Source organism: Notolabrus celidotus, chromosome 4 (genome assembly GCF_009762535.1).
Source record: "Notolabrus celidotus isolate fNotCel1 chromosome 4, fNotCel1.pri, whole genome shotgun sequence".
Lineage (NCBI taxonomy): Eukaryota > Metazoa > Chordata > Actinopteri > Labriformes > Labridae > Notolabrus > Notolabrus celidotus.
In genome coordinates this window covers 3,571,303-3,594,956 of record NC_048275.1, presented here as the reverse complement: position 1 = coordinate 3,594,956, position 23,654 = coordinate 3,571,303, and the positions used below count along the sequence as shown (strand labels likewise).

Below are 23,654 nucleotides of genomic sequence, written 5' to 3'. Positions count from 1 at the left end.
TCGGTACGTCACTCTCTGCACATTTCAGCCCCTTATGCCCCTCAAACATCTTTCCAAGACTTTAAGCCAGGAACTTCGGACCTTTAGAGGAACTCTTTCTAAAGGTCCTGGAACTTTGGGGGCGGGGCCTGCAATGATGAATGTTTTTATTCCCCCCTCAGTCCACAATAACATCACACACACCTGTGATTCACTTGGTTTAATACCTCCTGATCATCAGTCTTCTCTGAGCCTGATAGTGTGAATGCGTCTCTGTCAGTTCCCGGTGTTCCAGTCTGAAGAGTGACCCTGTAAACCGGAGACCTTCAGCTGAACGTGTCAGTGTTTGTGGAGTTTACAACAGCTGTTGAAACACAGAAGGAGTCCTCGGGAATGCATCCTAGTTTAGTTTTTATTCTCCAAATATCCTCATCAGATATTTACTGATCGTCTAAAGACGTTTGTGAGGGATGCATCCCGCTGAGAGTCTCCAGTTAACAGGGTCGCTCTTTGAACTGGAACACCGGTCCATCTCTGACATGACTTTTAAAATCTGTCTTCTTGTTTTAAGTCGAGTGTTTCAGACGTTTCGAATCCTCTTTGTCTCTAGAGCTCGTCTCCTTCCAAGAGTTGATTCAAAGCTCTATCACAAACAGCACAAGAGGAATCTCCTTCATGCTAACAGGCTAACTGTATTGTTGCACATGACGTGTGCAGAAGACTGTTCTCATTTGGATTGAATGAGTCCTGGGAAAGAACAGGTGTGACATCCCACACGTGAGATTGATAAATAATTTATTAACATTCATTACAGACACAGTTTACCAACTCAGTAAAGACAGGAGCATACAAAAATACTGATAATCTCCCCTCGTTCTTTCAGCATCAGTTCATGTGAAACGCAGACCGCCCTTAGAGCCGGTCGCACCAGTAGTCTGAGGTCTCGATGTGTGACGGCAGGTCGATGTGGATCTGCTCCTGAGGGCCAGACGGGGGGGTCTGAGGGGGGCTGTTGACCCCCGAGTCGCTGTCATGATGGGATTCTGTTTTGATGTATTTCACCTCGACCTTCTTAACAGGAAGCGACGCAGGCACGGCCGCAGCCGCAGCCTCCGCCTTGGGTTTGATGTTCTTGAACTGCTGCAGGTGCACCACCTCCCGGCGCTCCTTCGTGCACGGCAGCAGCACCGAGACGTCCTGACGGAACTTGGAGCTCATGCCAAAGTAGATGAGCGGGTTGTAGAAGCTGGCAGACTTGGCGAAGAGGCGGGTGATGATGCTGGTCGTGCTCGGCACATGAAAGCCCCAGGCCGACCACATAGACACCACTGCATATGGAGACCAGGCCATGATGAAAGCCGTGCAGATCACAATGGAAATCTGGAGAGGGGGACATAAGGGAACGATTGTCAGCGCTGGAGTTACATGAGAGGAGGTTTACTGCAGACAGGATATGTTTTAATCAGTGTTTAAAGGGACGGTTTGTTTGTTTGTTTGGAGGGGGGTTACATGAGGTCGTTGTCAGAAATCAGGGGTTTCCCTTCAGTGGAGATCAGTCTGGATGGGTTTGGAGTAAATGTTAGCTTCTTAAGACAAAATAAAGAAATGAAAGTGACAAACTGTACGCAACAGTTTGACTGCTTCCCTTCCCTCCTTCATGATTGTGTCTTCACCTGTCCTGCCAGTCTCACCCGCCTCTGATCTCACCTTTCATCAAACTTCTCACCCCTTATATATTTTCCTCCTGTCTCTGTCTGTTTCCCCCCCGTTTCGCTGGACTGTGTTGTATTTTCTTTGATTTTGATTTAATAGGACTTTGAGAGAGTGAGACGAAGTTTTGCCTCTTCGTGTATCAAGATTACTTTATGGTATTACGCTTTTATTTTGAAAGGACAGCTTGAGAGAGACAGGAAATGTGTGACCAGAGAGAGGGGGATGACATTCACCAAGTACTGTCGGGACCACGTAACGAGGACTGTAGCCTCTGTACATGGGGCGCCTGCTCTACCAGCTGAGCTCCTGCTGCTTTGTTTGTTAAATTTATTCTGATAGTCCGCATTTTAGTTCTCCTCCCTTGTATTACAACACAAACTTGACACATGCTACATCATCATATGCAAGAAGTCATTCCACACATGTCTAAAAATGCTCATTTGAGGTCCTTTTTCATTATCTTTAACATGATATTCTTCAGTTTAGTGCTGTGTTTATGTTTTCTTTTAGTAGAGCTAGCTACAGTTGCAGAAAAACACCAACATGCACCATCTTTTAAGTGTTCCAAGTGAAGTTTGAGCACGCCATGACACTGTCTATCCTGAAGAACAAACCTGATAGGTATACAAAGGATTACAGATGTTGTACGGCATAAATTAATGAGTGACAAAGATTGAAGGGCGTTAAAAAGGGCCATTTTCATTGGGTAAGGTGTGCTCTGCCTGTAAACATGGTCATAGTCTCAGGGATGTCACCTAGTGGTTTCCAAGGAGGAAGCCTAAATATGGAGGTCTCCATGTTGACTCAAACTCACTTTCTATCAGTTTAAGAAGAAGGCAGAAGTTGAGTTTAGTTTGGATACAACATGCCTACATGTCAAACAAACCTTTGTCCCAAGTCAAGGACAATTTTGCTTAAACCTTAGCCTCAGTAAAACCAGCAGACAGAACATCAGCTGCTTTTAAGACCGGCCCTTATCAACCGACAGCTCTGATGATTATATCGACGCCTTCAATTGGCAAATTGTAAAATGTGCGTTCTATTTAAACTGCTCTGCCTGCCTTCTCTTGCTGCTCTCCCTGCAAACCTCTTCACAACCCTCCTCCACCCCAGCTCCTCCTTTCTGCTGTGTCTGATTTTACCAGTGTCATTTATATCGCCACTGATGCTCGCTCTGTTCTGTCCCCTGGGGGTCTTTGCTACTGCTCTGCCTGCTTTGCATTTATTTTGGTCCTGACTGAACATGTTTATCACTGCTATGAAAATTGATAGTTTAATATGGGCTCTAATGGGGGTTCATGGGCTTTTGGAGCCAGACCCAAGTGGACATTTGAGGAACTGCAACTTTTGCACTTCTACCGTGGCTTCAATTTGCAAAGCCAGAAGCTGCTTCTTGATTTTGCTCCTTATCCCATCCACACAGCTCAGCTTTGCAGGGGCGGTGCAGACAATCATCTAAATATACTGTTGATAAGTAAAGCACACAAACAGATCTTCCACCTCTCTATAAAGGAGTTTAGTTTTACTTCCCCAATGACGTCAATCCAACTAAAAACCTAAAAGGATCAACTTTATATTTTCCACATCGCCTACCCTCGTGACGTCTCTCTCCACCTTCCTCTGACGGGCCGTGAGCGAACCGTCCGCTGACATGGCGTTGGCGTTTTTCACCGTGTTGATGATGGAGACATAAGAGAAGAGCATGATCATCACGGGGATGAAGAAGCAGAAGATGAGGATGGAGATGATGTACGACTTGTAGATGGTGGAGTAATTGGCTTTGGCCCAGTCCACCTCACAGGTGCCGTAACCTCGATCTGAGGAACAACAGACGCAGAGTCAGAGTCAGATTTGAGAGGTCGTGTTCGTGTCATGTGTTGGACTCGTGTGTGAGATCAGACCTGTGAAGCTTCCCCAGCCCAGCAGAGGAGCCCCGGCCCAGAACAGAGCGCCCGCCCAGATGCAGATCAGCGCCACAGCGATGGTGTTTATGCTGATACAGTTAGCTGCAGAGACATGAACACAAACGCCACATTATCAAACAGATCTCAGTTTTAAAAGGTTAGACGTTATGAGTCAGGCGAGCACAGGATGGAAAAGTGAGAGGCTTTAAAAGATGCAACATTCCTGACTTGTTCTGAATGTCAGGATTGTGACATTTCTTGAACAATGAGGTCTTTTCTTACATTAGCAGCCTTTGCAAACATCTGCGAGTGAACAGAGTCTCTGTTAACAAAGTGCACGTCTCTTTGTGTTCAGGAGGAGGAAGAAAATCACTTTGTTTGGTCTATTTCTGCAGAGCTCACTTATCTAATGTCAATATACTGTAAGGAGAGGAAAGCACAGTGTGAGGGGGAGGTTCAGCAAAGTGTGGCACCTTTGTTTCTCTGATTTATTGATGACCATTATTACCCAGCTTAACTTATTTTGTATCACACCTTTCATACAAACATGCAGCACAGTGTGCTTTTCATAGAAATAAACGGGCAGGAAATAAGATCAAATATTGCAAACAACGGGCGCCGATTTGGCTTATTTGTTAAACTTGCACGCCCACATATATGGGGCACCATTTGTAAAGTTAAGCACAATGAAAATAAAAGCAACAATTCTAGAAAGCTAAAGCTCCTAAATGTCAAAAAATATAATGTGTCTTTTTAAAAGTCACCTCTTTATCACATTCAGAGGAACTTTGTGATTTTCTTCACATTTCATTTTGTAGTGAAAAATATATTCAAGTTAAAATCACTGTTAAATCTAAATGTTAAATCTAAATCTTTAATGTTAAATATAAATGTTTAATTTTAAAGGCACTGTGAGGAGTTTTGAACTGGCTGAGAAACAGACTGAAACTGATACTGATGCCTCTTCATGACCTTTAAGAGTAAACAAGACCATCAGCAACAACACTGATACCTGCTCTGTTGACGATTTTAATGCTTGAAACGGCTGTGAGGGGGGTAGGTGTCAGACCGGATGATTGACATCTCACTTTAGAAACAGCATTTATCTGACTCTTCTCATGGAAAATAATCAAATTGTGTGATAAATTTGACTGTTGGAAGACAACAGGATAATCTTTTTGTACAAAACACTACTTTTGCATGTACAGAACAAGAGATAAGAGGTATCACTTTGTCCCCAGGGGGCGCCAAAATCAATACAAATCAAAAATTCCTCACAGCAGATTTAAATGTAAATGTTAAATGTTAAATATAAATGCTAAATCTAAATGTTAAATGTTTGAAAGGCAGTTTTGGAGGTCACAGAGAGATTTCACATCCTATGGTCTATGGTACAGACAAGCTAAGTTGCTATTGCTAAGTCTGTGTCGCTTTCTGAAGCTTTTATTTTGGTATTTCCGCTAGACCTCAGTGTGAATTTGCATATTTGCTAATTATTTAGGATCGCAAAGCAACATTTAACATTTGGATGTATAATTTGACATTTTTATTTTTATTTAATATTTAGATTTAGCATTTGGATTTAAAGCTGCTGTTGGTCGTCACAGAGTAAACATCTGTTCAGAGAGAAGGACTTTGAATTTCAACACTATCCCTCCCATCCAGATTTCCTCTAAGCCCCGCCCCTCCCCTCTCTGCTCCTATAAGCCATGCCAACACAGCTCATAGTCCTCCAATTGGTTATGAGTCCGGCATAGTGCATACTCCATAGTGCCGGACCAATCAAGACGGAGGATTGGAGATTAGCTCTGATTGGTCCGTCATAACGGGAACGAGGGGAATAATAACACTGCTTGATACAAAGGCATTGGGAAACACAGATTTCACAATAGTCTCAAATTACTCCACTTAAAGATGAGTACAGATTGGCATTATGACCTCTTTTGCACGATACAAAAATGAGCAGCCATACAAAAAAGAACTGGCATAAAAAAATCTGTAAAAGTTAAATGAGTCCAAAGAAAATTGAGTTGAAGTTAACATCAGGAATACGAATGAGGCTGAAAAAACAGAGACATAAATGAATACTCAGGCTCTAACTTGAAGTACTTAACTGTGATTGGTCATTACGTAGCAGCATGCCATAGCAGAATACATAACTGCAAGGGATGTGGCCTAATTGCTGACTCTAATTAAGCCGAGCATCGTCAGACTCACACATGACGAATGGGTCTGGGCGCGAATAGAGAGACTCACAACCAATCAGAGTACAAATACATCATCCAGTTAGTTCAACGAGACCTCCCTATGGCTGAAGCTGCCATCTTGGTTGTTTACCAAAAGGCTGAAGCAGCTCTACTGTGTCGTCATCTTAAAGAGCCCGCCCCTTTTTTTAAATAAAGGACTCTGATTGGTTCAGTGTGTCTGGAAATAACAGTTCTTATGAGAGTTTTTAATGTTATATTCTATGTTTCTGTTTTTTTATTGTTTATTTGTCGTCCTTACATTTCTCTTTTTATTGACTTTTAGTTTCTATAAATAAATTAAGATTATTATTATTATTTAATCACATTATGTTGTTTCTGTCAACGTTTGGTCAAATTTATTATGTTAAAGGAGTTCTTTGTCACCCCCTCCTCTTATTTAATCACAGACTTTATGATCAATTTATCACAGTTACTCTCAAATTTCAGAAATGTGAGTTACAATGCATTGAAGATGGACCTATTGCATATCCATATTTCTACTTTTCACATTTTAAATACACTTTAATCACTTTATTAAGAGTTAAATCACAAAATTAGATTGGAAAAGTCACACCTCAGTCACTGATTTTGGTTGTTCTCTCAAACAGATAAAATAATCTAAATCAAATGCCAATTAAAGCCACAGTAGGTAATTTTAGTCATGTAAAAAGTTGGTATTTGTTAGGGTTGTATGACCAGTGACGTGTGATGTCAGTGTGATTCACCTGAATGAATTGAAATGAATGCAAACTGCGCTAAGTACCAGACGCTAAGGTCGTTTCATTACACTCAGTGTTTGCAGAACTCCCAGCTGCACATAATAAAGTTGTTGATGTGAGTTCATAGTTTTAACACCGATCTTAAAAAACCCACGTACACGTTTATATTGCTCGTGTTTTATGCACAACCGCAAACAGTAAAAGCTCTTATCCCATTCTGACAACACAGACTCGGCCTAATTTCCATGTAATTAAGACATTCTTCAGCATCCAAAAATAGCTCCTGTCACCTCAAATCTCCAAAATGACATGTTGGCGAAATGTAAATGAAATTGCTGGAGACGGATGGTAGTAATTTCCCGAGCTGGAGTCGGTAATAAGGTTTCATTAGCACCCAAAACCGCACTTTTCTGTCAGATAAGAGCTGCAGGAATGTGAGGCAGGCAGAGACGCCGGTCTGAGGCTCTCTTTGCGTTCCCTCGCTCGTTTTTCAGGAAGTGTGGCGCTCACCTTTGTTGGGGTGGCAGCCCTTGATGTATCTGGTGATGCTGATAACACTCAGGGTGTTGATGCTCGCAAGGCCGAACAGCAAGGTGAAGAAACCGTCCACCTGGAGAGACACAAAGAAGAGGTCGGTCACATCTCTGAAACGTCTTCAGGCTGCAGAGTCTCTTTTGGATCCGACGTTATCAGATGGAGACGCCGCAGATGAGGAGCACTTCCTGTTATCTGCATGCCTTTGTATTCTGCTGGCTGCACAATGCATTGAACCTCAAACCCTTTAAGCACTCAGTCCACAGTTTGGGATGTGATCTGGTGCTAACAGCTGTGGGTGGATGGATGGATGGAGTTATTCTACGGCGGCCTGCTGTGCCGTTTCCAGGTGACACGGATCAGTTAAGGTCCCTCGCTGGTTAATTTCCTGATCTTCCTTAGTCTTAATCCTATTACTGTCAGTCACCACGCTTTTACACCCTCACATTCAGCAGATTACCGGACAACTAATGTCTAGACTAGTCTTACTTTAATTCAGCACTGCTCATTATCTGTTTTTCTTAGAATAGAGATTTGCGGCTTGCTGAAACGATGTGATTTGATCCCCTGTGTTACCTCTGCATCTTCATGTCTTCATCAAAGCTTGTGTGTTTTTTTTACACACCTTTTGCACTTAATTGGCACTTCTCTGCAGCATTAAAGGCTGGCACAAGGCTCCATCATATTCAATAATATCCTCTCCCACAGATTGAAAAACACTGGCCCAGCTTTCAAGCATTCATGTTCCATCATGCTCGATGCAGTAAGCTGTTAATGCTTCTCACATGCCTGTCTCCTCCACCTTCCTGCTCCTTCCCTCCTCTATTTATGTCACTTCTTAGTTTCCTTTTATTTACTCCCACCTCTCTCAGGGGGACGGTGAAATGAGAGGGGCGTACCGCTATCTCAATATTTCTCCTCCACCTGAAAACTTCAGATCGGATGTCTGCAACGTGAGATCATCTCTGTGGCCGCGGAGAAGCCCGAGCGGTGCCACAGACCTCCTGTTCAAGCTTGAGGCTTCTGAGTCTGCAGCTTGTTTTCATTCTGGTTGCAGCATGGGTATCACCATCTCCGCCACAGCTAGCCTTGAGCAAGAAAAATACCCTGGATGGATTCCAAGTTAAAGTATGACAACTATTTCATTTCAAGCGGAGCCTGTGGCAGGAGGAAGACACAGAAATGAGCTCTTCTTCCTGGAAGAGTTCATCTTTTATCCCAGTGCAACGATAAAACTCAACAACATGAAACTCTGCGGTGAGGTGATGCAACGAGCACCCCCCCCCCCTCCCCTGCAGCCTCATTTGTTTCCTGTTTGCTTGTTGACAGGTACCATTCTGCTCAGAGTTTCCCTGGTTTAAAGGTCTCCACAGGGCTAATCTGATTAGAGATTTAACCTCCAGCCCACATGGCTACTCGCATAATCCCTTGAGCGAACACACACACACACACACACACACACACACACACACACACACACACACACACACACACACACACACACACACACACTCATGCATACTCATTCACGTAATACTGCCTCAGACTCCTTTAATGTACTTCATTAATGGGGATTGGATCAAGAGAATCAATGCATACACGTTTTTCCTTTACCTGTTCTGCACAGTCATCACATTCAGGGAGCTTTAGTCCAAGGTTATCACAATGCCACCGACTGTTACTCACATGCAAACACTATTTCTTTCTTTGACTGTATTAAAACCCAGTTTTATTTACCTGGCATGTCCAAATCCAGGTGATCAGATACCCGTCGTCCCTAAAGATGTTGAATATTTCTAGGATCCCTCGGGAGTAGCCGAACACGGAGATGCTGGCGTCGGAGATGGCGAGATTTAAAGTGAGGAAGTCTGTTGGCTGCAGCGAGGCTCTCTGTCTGTACAGGACAAACATCACTAAACTGTTTCCAAACCAGGACAGCCATCCTGCAGAGAAACACAGAGAACCAGACACGGGACATTTAGTACCATCATGTTTACAGGTCAGTGTTTCAAAGACAGTAAAGAAACATGAAGGGAAGTTATGAGATGTATTAAAGTGTTTATCTTCTGTCTTATACGACATATTAGAGAACACTGGATATAAATCAATTAGGTGAAGTTGAGATTAGCCGTTAGTACGACTTTAATCGCTTAGAGAAACAAAGTGTAAAGTAGAGAACACTACATTAAAGCAAAGTGATGCAGAGAGAAGTAGACTAGAGTAAAGATGCTCGAACTAGAGTAGAGTAGAGTAGATGAGATTGGACCAGAGTAGAGTAGAGTAAAGTGGAGACAAGAAGAGTAAAGTATAGTACAAAACAGTACACTGGAGTAACGTATCATATAGTAAATGGAGTAGAGTGGAGCGTAGTAAAAGTAGAGTGAAGTAGACTACAGTAGAGTAGGATGGAGTAGAGTAGAGTAGAGTAGACTACAGTAGAGTAGGATGGAGTAGAGTAGAGTAGACTACAGTAGAGTAGGATGGAGTAGAGTAGAGTACAGTATAGTAGGATGTAGTAGAGTAGAGTAGACTACAGTAGAGTAGGATGGAGTAGAGTAGAGTAGACTACAGTAGAGTAGGATGGAGTAGAGTAGAGTAGAGTAGACTACAGTAGAGTAGGATGGAGTAGAGTAGAGTAGAGTAGACTACAGTAGAGTAGAATAGAGTAGAGTAGAGTACAGTATAGTAGGATGGAGTAGAGTAGAGTAGAGTAGACTACAGTGGAGTAGGATGGAGTAGAGTAGAGAAGAGTAGAGTAGAGTAGAGTAGACTACAGTAGAGTAGAATAGAGTAGAGTAGAGTACAGTAGAGTAGGATGGAGTAGAGTAGAGTAGAGTAGAGTAGAGTAGAGTAGAGTAGACTACAGTAGAGTAGGATGGAGTAGAGTAAAGTTGAGAAAAAGTAGAGTAGAGTACAGTAGAGTGGAGTAGACTACTACAGTAGAGTGGAGTAGAGTAGAGTGGAGTACCCTACAGTAGAGTAGAGTGGAGTACACTACAGTAGAGTAGAGTGGACTACACTACAGTAGAGTAGAGTGGAGTAGAGTAGACTACAGTAGAGCAGAGTGAAGTGGAGTAGAGCAGACTACAGTAAAGTGGAATAGGGTAGAGTAGAGTGGAGTGGAGTAAAAGTAGAGTGGAGTAGAGTAGACTACAATAGAGTACAGGGGAGAAGACTACATTGGAGTAGAGTAGAGTGGAATAGAATAGTGTAATATGAGGGTAGAGTAGAGTGGAGTAGGATGGAGTAGAGTAGACTACAGTAGAGTCGAGTGGAGTAGAGTAGACTAGAGTAGAGTGGAGTAGAGGGAGAGTTAAGTGGGGTAGAGTATGGTTTCAAGTAATAGAGTTATCTAGATTAAAAGTAGAGTACAGAATAGAAGAGTAGAAGACAAAGAGTAGACTTGTATAGAGTGGATTAAAGTATTCCAGAGTAGAGTACAGCAGAGTAGACTAGACAGAGTTGAATCAAGTAGAGTGGATAAAGGAGACTAGAGGAGGCTAAACCACAGCAGAGCAGAGTACACCAGAGTTGGGTGAGTACAATAGAGTAGACTTGAAGTAGAGCATAATGGTCCAGGGTTAATTGTAATAGAGTGGACTAGAGTTGAGAAGGCTGGATAAGAAAGGTAGAGCAGATACAGGTAGAGTTATTGTAGCAGAGTAGAGTAGAGTCAGAGTCTCATTGTGCAGAACAGCAGACCACCAAGCAGAGCAGAGAAGATTACAGAGGCGAAGATTAGAATCGTTTAGAGTTAAGTATAGCTGGTAAAGCAGGAAGAGGAGTGTTATGACCATTCTTATTCCTTTATCTGTAACACTGAGCGGCCGAGATCAAGAACAAGCGGACATTTTTTACTCTAAAGTTAAATTAAAGTAATAAAAAAACAGATCTTGTGTCTTTTTATAATTCAGCTTCTGTGAAATCTGTGAAGTGGACAAACAGATCAACAACACAATGTTTCATGGATGCACTGACCACTGGAGAAAAATACAAATAAAGTCTTTATAGCTGTTGAAACCTAAAAAAATATTAAATGTATTCCTGGTGTGATGTGTCGGGGGCTTTGAGAACAAACACAAACAAACCTTTAAATGGGTGCACAACAGATTCATACAAGTTACACAACGTTTCAAACTAAGTGTAAATATTTTGAGCACTTTTGCAGGAGTTCATTCACCACTTTAAAGATATTAATTGAATGCACATTGGACATCATTTTTTAAATTTATGCATTCTTGAAGATGGTTCGGACATTGCTCTAACATTCCCAAGCTGTCCTAAAATATTTGAATCTGAGAGGAAACAATAAGAAACACAAACAGCCACATTTCCAGGTTTATCATCTTCCTGGACTTTGAGGCGGACTCACCTAACACTAACAGGTAGACTCCGATGAGAGTCTCCCCTTGTTCAGACAGAGGAGGGTCTGAATGCAGAGTGCTGAGGTTATTATTCCTCCATGGAATATTCACTATCCTCAGAGGAATAGCCTTCAGCGTTATCTCCATGGCCGGTGCTTCCATGCCAGCTCATGAATCCTTGCCGTCCCGTGCAGAAGCTCTGCTCTCCTCAGCGTCCAGTGTTCACTACAGCGATGCACCGGCGGGGGTTGAACGGTCAGTTCATCTTAAATCCAGCTTAGATGCGCTCGCTAATACCCCCTCTAACATCTCCACCACCACTCACTCCACGAAAGATTGCACCTGTAATCCTGTGTATGTCTCAACTAAGCAGATTGAGATTTTTGGGTGCAAATGTTGGCGCACGAGGAAATGTCAAGTCAGCTTGTGTCATGGTGGAGATGGGACGAGCCTCTTCTCTGAGGAAGGTGAAAAGCTGCACAGTGCATCCAAACGTCTGCTACAGCCATGTGCACCAATCCTCAAACAAACAGTGATAAACATGTTATATTAAACTGAAATCACCCCAGTGCACAATGCATCATCTGTAGATTATGAAACTTCAAATGTTGACTGAGCTTAAAAGATCTCAACACATCATCACCTGGTTAAGTGTCTAATCAGTGCAGTATGCCTGAAGTAAGCTTAGCTTAGCTTAGCACAGAGACGGGAAAACAGAGGTAAACAGCTCTCCTGACGATGTCTAAAGTTAGTCTGTCTGAGAGGATGTAGGAGTCTGCTGTTGGTCGGCCTATTTCAAACAGGTTCCTTCTGTTATCTGGGAAACTTTTCAGAAGACAACAAGTTCTGCTCACTTGTTATGACTCTATCAAGAATGATCAGACTTTACTGACAGCTGTATTTTAATAGTTTGTCAGGATTCTGTTTTTGTTTCTCATCTTCATGCCAAGTTAATCTAAGATATTTATCTGCTGACCCTGTGGAGGTGGTGGCTGACAGGAGAATTATGGCCAAGCTGTCGTCTCTGATGGACATTTGTTTTTATATATGTTCTTGTTAAATTCTTGTACTGTGCACCTTTTTGTTTGCTGCTGTAACTACATGAATTTCCCTGTTGTGGGACGAATAAAGGAGTATCTTATCTTATCTTCATTTATGTATTTATTTGATAGAGACAGAGCAAGTATAGAAAACCTGCATAAGATTTGAACATGCTTCAGTATGCAAGAATGAATATAATACAAATATAATAATACAAAGCAGAATATTAATATGATCAAATATGAAAATATAAAAAAATATTACAGATCTGTAATTCTTTGAAACATTGTTTTAGGTTCAATAAAAGTATGATATGAAACAACCCAACACCATATGATACGAAACCAATTACAGCAAGATAAGACACGATACAGCTCGACATGATACGATACAAATAAAGGTCTGTGCAGATCTGGTATGCTTTACATCATTCCTTGCAATAGGATATAATCAATGATATGATACGACCATGGTGCTCAGTCAGAAAAGGGTGGCTTGCCCACTCCGGGTCAGAGGAGAGTCTTTGCCCCAAGCAGAGGAGTTCAAGTATCTCGGGGTCTCGTTCATGAGTGAGGGGAAGAGGGAGCGCAAGATTGACAGGCGGATCGGGGCGGCGTCTGCAGTGATGCGAACGCTGTACCAGTCTGTTGTGGTGAAGAGAGAACTGAGCTAGAAAGCTCTCAATTTACCGGTCAATCTACGTTCCAACCCTCACCTGTGGTCATGAGCTGTGGGTAGTGACTGATTTAACAAGATGGCGGATACAAGCGGACGAATTGAGCTTTCTCCGCAGGGTGTCTGGGCTCAGCCTTAGAGAGAGGGTCAGGAGCTCAGACTCAAAGTAGAGCCGCTGGTTCTCCACATCGAGAGGAGCCAGATGAGGTGGTTCGGGCATCTGGTTAGGATGCCTCCCGGACCTCTCCCTGGGGAGGTGTTACGGGCGTGTCCGTCATGGAGGAGGCCACGGGGAAGACCGAGGACACGCTGGTGAGATTATATCTCTCAGCTGGCCTGGGGATGCCTCGGTATCCTCCCAGAAGAGCGGCCCAGAAGTGGTCGGGGAGAGGAGTGTCTGGGCTTCCATGCTGAGACCGCTGCAACCCGGACCCGGATAAGTGGAGGAAGTAAAATGGAATGGAAAATGATGTAAACACGACATGATATGACACGATATGATACCATACAGCACGATTGGATACGATAAAACACGACATGAAACGAAACAACACGATACAAATAAAGGTGTTTGCAGTTCTGGTATATTTGACATCATTCCTCACGATATAAAACGATACGGCCTGATATGATTTGACAGAGACATAACGATAAAGTTTGATATGGTACAATTTATTGTCCTCTGAGGGAAAATTTGTCTTTGTCTTCTGCAAACATTTAGCTTCCTCCACAGCTGTACTATAATTACAAACAACAAACAACACACAACATGTACTGCACACTTCCCATACAGAACATTCTGCACAAAACACAACTATAAAATGGATCTTAAGAGTGTAACATTTAGGTCACTCTGCATCAAAGTGAATGTGATATGTTCAAGTGCAGTTATCACTCTTTTCTAACTCTGTGCAAAAAAGCCTCAAAGTAAAGTCTAAATGAGCTGCATTAATGATGTTTGTCCTATAAAAGCCCTTCAGACCAACATGGGGAAGCTTTTGTTGCTTTATATGGCCTGGTTATGGAGGCTGTGTGTAATGGTGTCACTGTATAAGCCGTACTAATGTTGTCAATTCATGCATGTACCACTGTACTTTCTCATAAGTCCTGCATCAATGACTGCAAGCCGGTGCCTCCTCTCCAGAGACGTGTTCTGGTTTTCAGTAATCACTTCCATTAAGAAGGAGATTCAGGTGATGGCTTCACGTCTGCAAGCATGACTGCATGTAGCTCATATGTAGAGGTCATACATCTTAATGTGCGCTGAGGTCAGGAGTATCATATTAAGTATAATCAAGCTAGTGTGAGCTCATGCGTGTTTTACTGAGCTCTGACGTCAGTGTCAACATCTGGCACTGTGTAAGTGTGGCGCTCTCCCAAATGATTTACAGTAATGTTAAAGTAAAGCGTTTAAAGGAGGGGAGTTTGAGGATGTCACAAACACATGCTGGTTCAGTTTTATTGATTCATTTCCTTTTGTTCTTTGGGAACTAATGAACTTTCCCACCGTCTCCCCTCCTCCAGTCCTCCCCTCTTCACAGCGAGCTTCTCTGTGGCAAACACCTTCCAAAGGAGAAACCTGAACCTCCCCTCCTCGAGCGTTCCGATCACAGTGTGCACCTTGTTCCCCTCTCTGGCCACCACAGAGCGGCTCTGGCTCCGGCCCTCAGGATGTGGAGGTAGGCTGCCGCTGCCAGATGCCACAGTTCTTCCGAGTCCTCCCCATCAAACCTTCACTTTGAGCCTCTGAAAGCCGGTCCAGGGAGAGAGTGACGGAGCTGAGGGGAAAGTGAACCTCTGACCCGGACTGTCACCCGTCCAGAAGCAAACACTGAATCCAGTCATCACTCAGCCCCCGCCTTCACCCAGAGAAGCCACACGACAACTTCAGCTCTGCAGTGACTCCTGTGTGTGCAGCCCTGTCGGACGCCTCTGTGGCACGAAGCAAGTGCAAATACTTCTTGTGGTGCAACCTTTTATTTCCATTTCTTCTGATAGGTTTCTATTCTAGTCAATGTGTTAACTTCCACTGGATCTGCTCCATTGTGTTCTGGTTGTGTATCTGATCCGGCAGGTCTGAGTCCTCCGGATCAGATACACAAGACTTCTATCGATCGGAGCACGACGCATCAATCTCAACAGAGCAGATGGAGCGGGACAGGAAGTCAGGTTTCACCAAAACAAAATGAAAACATCCGGTTAATTTTCAGAATAAAACACTCTGTGTTATCACCAGATCGTATTTCACTTAACTACAACAACAAACCATCATGATGAGCGGAGCCAGGCCTGGAGTCAACAGGTCAGAGGTTTTCAGAGGACCAGAAAGACAACATGGATGAGAAGAGGAGGAGGAGGAGAATCCTTGATTCAGGGATTACCGCAGAAAAACCTCGGTCCCAGCAGACTCCAGCTGTCTGACGGTGCTCCGTTCTGAAAACGCAACCGGTGGGTGTTGACAGACGAGAGAGCACGGAGCCAGACCGGGGTTGAAACGGATTGGACATGGATCTGTGGAAGTCAGATGTTAGCGTTTTGACACCTGTGTCCCAATTCGACGGCTGCATCCTGCAAAGGTTGCGTTTGAGGGCCCCTACAAATGTGTCCTACCTATACCGGACTGCAGAGGATGCATCAGGTGCATCCTCTGCAGTTGTGCGCCAATTCAAACAAGATTGCGGACACTCAAACAGCCGAGTAACACACTGTTGAATTATAGTATTTTGGTTTTAACTCAATAGTGAGCTGTGCAAATGTTATAAAAGACAAAAACATTGAAATGTGAAATAATTGTTGAAACGTTGGTGAAGCTGCTTAGGTTACGTGCTTAGCTTTGGTAGTTTATTAGCCAGCTAGCCATCCATTGCAAGGCGATAGAGGTGGGGCTATGTGACGCCAGTGTAAGGGTGGGAACAGTAACTCCTCCGAAGACCAGACCATCTCACTTCAGTTAGGCCTGATCGGTCTGCACAGACTACGAAAGCTGGGTCCTTCAAAGGTTGTCTCCTTAATTGGGACAGACTCGATTTCAGGCATTACTAATCAACCACCGTTCGGTTTGATCCAACGCTCACTTAACCAATCACACACCAGCTTGAAAGTGTAACTCCTCCTGAAGTCGGTGAATGACTTTGAATGGCTTCTCTGTGAAAATAGCACAATGCACCGTGTTCATCGTAAAGCCTGTGGGACGGATGTTGCAGGTAACGGTGTGTTCGCAGTATGTTGTAGTTGTGGTGTTCCTAAATTTGCAGTGTGTGCTGATATTCACATGGAAAAAATCTCCAAATGGCTCCAACACCACAAACACGGACCAGAGCTTAAGTTTGGTGACTTAATTAGCTTAGCTGACATGTAGCAACTCCACCTGTCACTCAAAGAGGTAGTTACGCTTCATTTAAAGCCCTAATACACATTGTTTTTACAACAGGCTGTGAATGAGTTTATTTCTGCTGTAAAGTCGGACATTTTAACATGGGGCTCTATGGGGATTGACACACTTTTGGGGCCAGCCTCAAGTGGCCACTCCAAGGAACTGCAGTTTTTGGGACATCAACACTGGCCCCAGAAGTTACTGCTTGAAAACTGCCTCGGCAAAAGTTCAGATGCTATCCTTTGCCGCCTGAAAAAGTTGTTCTCTCTGAAGGGAAGTTATAGAGGTTATCAGGTCCATCCTTTTGAGTGAAAGTGAGAAGATTAGTCAGTCTGACAGCAGGAGACCAGCAGTAGTCGTGCCTCCAGTGTAGAGGACAGCTGTTACTGAGATTACTCTTCTGCTAAGCTAACAGGTCAAAGGTCAAGGAGGAACCTACATCCAGCAGGTGCAAAGAACTACAAAATTCTGATAATGTCAACAGCAGACAAGAGACGAGTGAGAGTTTGTGCAGACACTTGGCTCTGTTTGTATAAAATGCATCCTCACCGGGGCTCAGTTGTCGTCTGATCTGACGCTCGCTAAGCCGTTCAACTCTCAGGTATTGGCACGTCACAAGGAGACATGAAGATCAGCTTAAGTCTCACCTGTATGCTTTGGCACGTGTGTGTGAAGCTATCAGCGTGCAGCCACAGTGGTCCACTGTATCATCAGCCTCACCATGATTACGCTCTCCCGCTCTCTGTGCAGAGCGAAGCCGGGGATGTGAGGTTAAAAAGCTCACAAGTTTCCAAATGGAAAATCACAGACACAGATACTATTATGAAGGTGTGTGTTAAAGGCTACGAGCTGTCTGAGGGCAACAAAGCCTCTCTTCACAGAGGACATACACCAGGTCAAGAGAGTAATACAGGATCGGCTTAAAAAGGTCCACACACTCGCTCTCCGTGTCACTGAATCAGAGACACAGGGACTGCTTGTATGAAGGCTTCATGAGGCACGCAGGTAAATGGCCTGCCTGTCATTTTTTGGGTCAATCTGCGTATGATATTAGAAAAGTGTGCCCTTCACAGAGGTATATATTCTATACTTCCTTTCAGCTCTGAGCTATTTAAAGACACTAGGATGTTTTGAGAAGGAAATCTCTTAAGAGGGTTTGTTGAGGAGGGTTCTGTCGAAATGTGGACTCTAAATAAGTTAGAAGACCCTTCTAAACATTCCTCTATCATTAAAGTCCTACATGAACAGATAGTTAAGATTATATGATGATAAGAAACACAATTGAAAGACAAAAGTGTGATCAACACTTCCTGGTGATTTCTAGAAACAGGAGGTCTAGTTTGCAGGAACATCCAGCTGTGTACATGTGAAAATGTCCAGTTACAGAACTCTATACACAAGTTCAGCCTGTCCACAGCATGTACACACCATCGTCTCTGAGGGTTTTTCACGCAGGAAACTTTGGGGCCTGCAAAGCGTAGCTTATGCCGAAGTACCTAAAAACTGCAGTTCCTGGAGTGGCCACTTGAGGCTGACTCCAAAAGTTAATCAAGCCTCCTTTACCTCTTTTCGACCAACGTGAACCGGGTTTCTGCCCGCTCGAGCCCGTGGAAGAGGCATATCATGAAATCAGATTTACATGACCACTTTTCCCAGCAGCGCTAGCGTGAACTTTTCCCTTGCAGCAACAACGATAGCGGACGACGGCAGCTAGTCTCCTCGGCAGACCACTGCTTTGTCCTGGAGTCCATTAGTCTTTTTTATTTTTTCGTTGCAGGACAATGGCAGAAACACGTTTGGTTTGGGTTTGTGATCACGGCAACCCCGCCCCGCGCTCCTGACATAAGCAGTTTGCGGTTCTAGAGCAACAAAGAGTTGGAGCCGCTCTGGAACCGGTTTTCCTGGCCGGGAGCCGGTTCACTTGCAGTCGAAACAGGTAAAAACAGTTCTCAATTGAGCCCCGGTTCCGAACCGGCCCTGAAAGTGCCTCGGTTGAAAAGGGGTACTAGAGTCCAATCTTACAATGTCCGACTTTATTGGACCAACACATCGTCTGAGAAGTCTGAGCTCCATTTCTTCTTCCAACTTGAAATCCCAGCTCTGTTAAATACTTGACTCTGATTGGTCAAAATCCCATAACAGCAGTTAATTAACTATCAACAGCAAAAGCAACTCCAGGGACAACCTGATCACACACGTCATATCAAATCATGTTACATTTCCCCTCTGCCTGTTGATACTGTGGTAGAACTGTTAGAATGGAATGGAACACAACAAAGGACAATAGAATGGAATGATTCCAATAGATCAAAGCGAAAGAACAGAGTAGAATTCTCAAGACCGAGTGAGTTAGTGTGGTCTCAGGCTGGTCTTGAGAGTGGGGACATAATGACAGTTAGCAGAAACAGATGTGAGAGCAGCCTGAGGAGCTACTGGACCCCCAACCATCTCTAATAAGAGTCAGAACTAGTCTCAGATTTAAATCTTACAGCTATTTGTTTGTTGTGTTATTACCCAGCTGGGTTAAATACTTGATTCTGATTGGTCAGATCACTCCACATGAAGGAGAATAGAATGGAATGCTTCTGACTCATCAAAGCCAATTAGAACACTGATTAATTCTAGACAGCAAAAGAGACACCAGAGACAACCTGATCACACGTCATATCAAATCAATCCACAGAAAGTAGTCCCACTCATTCCCCGTCTGCCTGTTGACGCTGTGGTGTGGTCTCAGGCTGGTTTTGAGAGTGGGGAAATAATGACAGTTAGGGGGAACGGATGTGAGAGCAGCCTGAGGAGCTACTGGACCCCCAACCATCTCTGAGAGGGAACACAACATCCTGTCCTGTGATCCTGTTTACGTCTTTAGCTGGCAGCTTAGTTATAACAGTGATAATGTATGGTGAGTGGGTGGTTATGGGGGTTAGAATCCCAACAGGTTGAGACATGACCCCTCCTCGTGTCACCTTGTCAGGATGGTGTCTCATTGGTGAGTGATTGATAAGCATCCAATAATAATCAGGTATCTGGTCTATGCTCTTTAAGTGTTTGACATGCATTGACTTATTCGTGGCGTTCTGTGCGTGGAAGTCAAGTTGTGAGCCAAAAATAGCACGGTGCAGAGATTTGAGGTCCAACCCTGAGATTTAAGAAATCCTCTTCCTAAGTCAGAGGTTTTTATAAACTCCTTAGTGAAGCCAGCAGCTCATGCAGTGACTTTACCACAGGCACAAAGACTGGACTGTTTCACCTCTTCCCCCCTGCACCAAAACACTCCTCTGCTCCAACAAGGCGAGCCTGCTGCAGCAAAGGTTACCTCCTCAAGTATAAATAGATAACCAAAAATAAGCGTGTGGTGTTACTGAGCTTTTGTTCTGCTGAACTCCGACACAGGAAGAGACCACTTTGTATTATTGGTCTTATCTGAAAGCGTTATACTCAGGAGAAAGGGGATGCATTGTTGTCTGCAGGACTTTACATAATACCTCATAGTACACCCCCCAAAAAGAAAGAATAGATGAATGCTTCAGTATGAAGTTAAAACACACAGGCTCTGTGTTGGGACCGGGGAGAGATGTGGATTGGTTTTGTGGTTTTAGATCTCTGGCCCTGAACCACATGCAAACATTTATTCGGGCACTGGATCCAGTTTGCAGTTTCTCCTCTGGAGTGTGTTTGTTTTAGCAGGTAACTTATGTAAGTAGGTCTCACTGAGGGTTGCACACGCACCAGTACCCAAAGGGGTCTGCACATCAGTTTTTGACAGGCAACAGAATAAAAAGCTCGTCTCCTTGTTTGGAGATGAATCAGACGCAGAGCATGGAGTTCCAAGAAACTTTACATGACACTCTTTCTAACCTTTTGATTGTCTGGCAGACTTCTGTAGCTTACCAGGAAGACTTGGCAGCTCTGCTTGGCGCACCTGAAAGAGTCGGTGACGCTCCACGCACCGGCCTCCTCTGAGTGAAAGCTCTGTGCTCTGACACTGGACCCTGGATTCTCTCCTCTGGCCTTCCAAGGATCGAAGAGATTAGTGACCCAGCTCTCCTGGTGACCTGCAGCTGCAAGAACCTGACAAACTGACAAGCTATCAGGCTGCAGATCTCACTGGAAGGTCCTCTGCCCCGCAAACTGATGTGTTGTAACACCCAGGCGCCTCGGTGGACGGTAGAGAGGGGTAAACAAGCTTTAAACTGTCAGTCAGGATCAAAGTCACATCAAAGAAACGTTTCAGATCTCCTTAAAAAAGCATGACCCCGTGAGCAACGTAGATGTTCTCATCTGTCCCGGAGCCTCATCAGGGTTGGGGAGGTGACCCGTGTTTGACAGGAGGTTATTCGTCCGAGCCGTTATCCTCTCCCTCAGCAAAAACTTGTCATTACAAAAGATGACACTCTGACTACAACCGCTGACCCGTGACACACGCCTGTTTGGGTCTAATTAAGAAAGAACAAAATAACTTAAAGTGACCCGCTGACCGCCGAGTGAATGTGGCCCCTTCAAGGCCTCTTTGAAGCGTCTGTGTATCAGGTACCAGATTTCAGACGTCACCATACAGAGGTTTCAAAAAGGACACGCATTCTTCAGTCAATCAATCTTTATTTATAAAGCGCCAAATCCCAACCAACGTTCTCCCCAGACTCTTTCCAAACAGAGCAGGTCTAGACCATACTCTATGCTCCATCATTAACAAAGACCCAACATCAAGACCGGATCAGATCCAGTCCCATCTTACAGACAGGACTCAGTCTGATCTCATCTTAATCCACCATGAGCAGAGCACTTTGCAGCATTTAGCAAGTTACAGTGGCAAGGACAAACTTCCTTTAACAGGCAGAAACCTCCAGCAGGACCAGACTGAAGAGAGAGAGAGATGATAGTGGAGAGACGGATAGTTGTAGCAGCTGGAGTCTGGCACGTCCACAGCAGCAGAGATCCAGAGGAACCTGCAAGACAAGGGAGCTCAGGGACTCCAGAAAGGTCTATGGTTAGTAACTTTAATGGGACAGGAAGAGTTAAAGTAAGAGACAGGCAGAGAGAGGAGAGAGAGGGAAAGATAGGATCCCAGTGTGTCGGTCTAAGCCTATAGCAGTCTAAGCCTATAGAAGCATAACTAAGACCTGGTCCAAGCCTGATCCAGCTCTAACTATAAGCTTTATCAAAAAGGAAAGTTTGAAGCCTACTCTTAAAAGTAGAAAGGGGGTCTGCCTTCCGGACCCTGACTGGTAGATGATTCCAAAGGAGAGGTTCCTGTTAACTGAAGGCTCTACCTCCCATACTACATTTAGGGACTTTAGATACGGCGAGCAGGCCTGCATGTTGGGAGCGTAGTGTTCTAGATTTTGGGAGTTATCAAAACACAGGACTTTGCTGACTTTTGTTGGTGGGGGGGTAACCGGGCTTAAGATGGTTTATCTTGTAGTGTGTGGTCTCCTTAAGACCCCGTTGTGTTCCAGCGTGGGAAAGCAATTTAGATTCATTAAATTTAGGGGCTAGGACACACACGCCCAGAGGCTATAGACCCTGTCGCTGTAGTTGCTGGGTCAAGTTCTGGTCACGACTGCTTGCTGCATGTTGCTCCCTCTCTTTGACCGGTCAGTCTTCAGCTCTCCGGTCTCATGAAGGCAAACTGACCCCAATAAATGACTTTAAAACCAGTTCTTTCTTTATAATCTGGACCCTGATGCACGGTCAGAGAGATGATACGATCTTTAAATACAGGATGTACGTTTGTGCATAAACATTGAGCTCCTTCCCTCAGTTTATATCCACATGTGAGAGTTTAACCTTTCACAGCCTGGCCTCACTTAAAGGGAACTCTCTCCTGACCACCTGGAGAACATACCAGACAGATCTTACAGTGACTCACTTAAGGGCTCATCGTCCAGCTGTACAACACCTGGCAGGACCAGAGCTTCCACTTATGTCGACGTATGTCATCAGCGTCTGTCTCTGCTGAAACACACGAGAATCAAACAGACGCTGCTCCGCTCTCTCCCGTCTCAATTAAACCGTTCATTATCTCGGTCTGTTCAAATTTACCCGCCTCGTTTATCCGTTGAGTAACACCACGTAAAACCGGAGCCGTCGTAAATCTGCGTGATGAAAGAGAACAAGGGGGATTTAAAAAATGGACTCATGTTTGGCAGATGTCCCATAAATAACAGCTGCTGGTGATCAGCCCAGTTATTAATCTGATCCCACTTAATCTCTCCCCTCCCAGTGTGACGCATGTTAATAAAGAGCTAACAGCTTGATATAAGATAAAGCTTTAATGCAAATACACGTTCAGAAAGCTGGGCATCAATCATGTGAGCTTTTTGATTTTGATTGTTGGCTTCAGTGAAAAATGGATATTCAGCGCTCTGATTTGTGTCCTTATTTACTTCTAAGTGCACCAAGGACTCCTTTGAGGTCTGCCCATAGGAAAATAAATTTAGAGAGGAGATCTCAAAAGTGTTTCATTTCTGTCTCCTAGACAACAATGAGATCTGTTTGAAAGCTAAATGAGACTATAGCTTATGTCTCCTGTTTCTCATTCTTGCCTCCAGAAAAAAAAGTTGTAAAAAGTCTCAGCTTAGTCTCCCTTTCAGTTCAAAAGGAGATCTGGTCAGAATCTGAAATGACTCTCAGGTATTTCTCAAGTGTTGTGACTCCTTTTGAGCTCAGGTGGAGAAATCAGGGAGCTCTCTCAATCTAACCTCATCCATTTGTTTTTGTCAGACTCAGTTTTTGTGTCTCAAGTTGAGCTCAGATGGAGCAAAGAAAGATCCTGAGCTCATCTTTTCAGGAACATTTATAGTGCCATGCAAAATTAACATTTCAATGTAATTGTCAACAAACTTACAATTCTCATTAAAACATTTGAACCACTTCAAGATCAGATATTTAGATGTGAAATGATCTATTCTTTGACTTCACAGTCTGGTCCTTCCTTTACAAGTCTGTTTGGAACAAAACCACTTCACAAAGATTTAGTGGATTTGAGAGAAACTGCAACAGATAGAGATTTCATATCTCCAGGTATGACAGACCATTTATTTAAAATATGGGCCGCAAAAGGGCTGACCAGATTTAGCCAGATTATTACAATTAAAGGGCTC

At 43.9% G+C, this 23,654-nt stretch overlaps 1 protein-coding gene across 1 annotated transcript; it reads right to left on the bottom strand.

The window, feature by feature from the left end:
- Positions 1–797: 797 nt before the first annotated feature.
- Positions 798–11,606, bottom strand: LOC117811882 (opsin-5-like). The gene is made up of 6 exons (XM_034682376.1): positions 11,468–11,606; positions 8,833–9,038; positions 7,072–7,171; positions 3,594–3,698; positions 3,286–3,509; positions 798–1,359 (listed from the first exon to the last, which is right to left on the bottom strand). The coding sequence occupies exons 1-6, from the start codon at positions 11,604–11,606 to the stop codon at positions 892–894; spliced, it is 1,242 nt and encodes a 413-aa protein (XP_034538267.1). The 3' UTR covers positions 798–891.
- Between the last annotated feature and the right edge of the window lie 12,048 nt (positions 11,607–23,654).

What these genes read in the sequence shown, in the direction of transcription:
- LOC117811882 (XM_034682376.1), bottom strand. Translation starts at nt 11,606, where the DNA reads ATGGAGATAACGCTGAAGGCTATTCCTCTGAGGATAGTGAATATTCCA. An exon ending in AGTCTACCTGTTAGTGTTAG is followed by an intron (nt 9,039 to 11,467) that starts GTGAGTCCGCCT and finishes GTTTCTCTGCAG; the next exon opens with GATGGCTGTCCTGGTTTGGA. An exon ending in GGGCTGCCACCCCAACAAAG is followed by an intron (nt 3,699 to 7,071) that starts GTGAGCGCCACA and finishes ATGTCTCTGCAG; the next exon opens with CTAACTGTATCAGCATAAAC.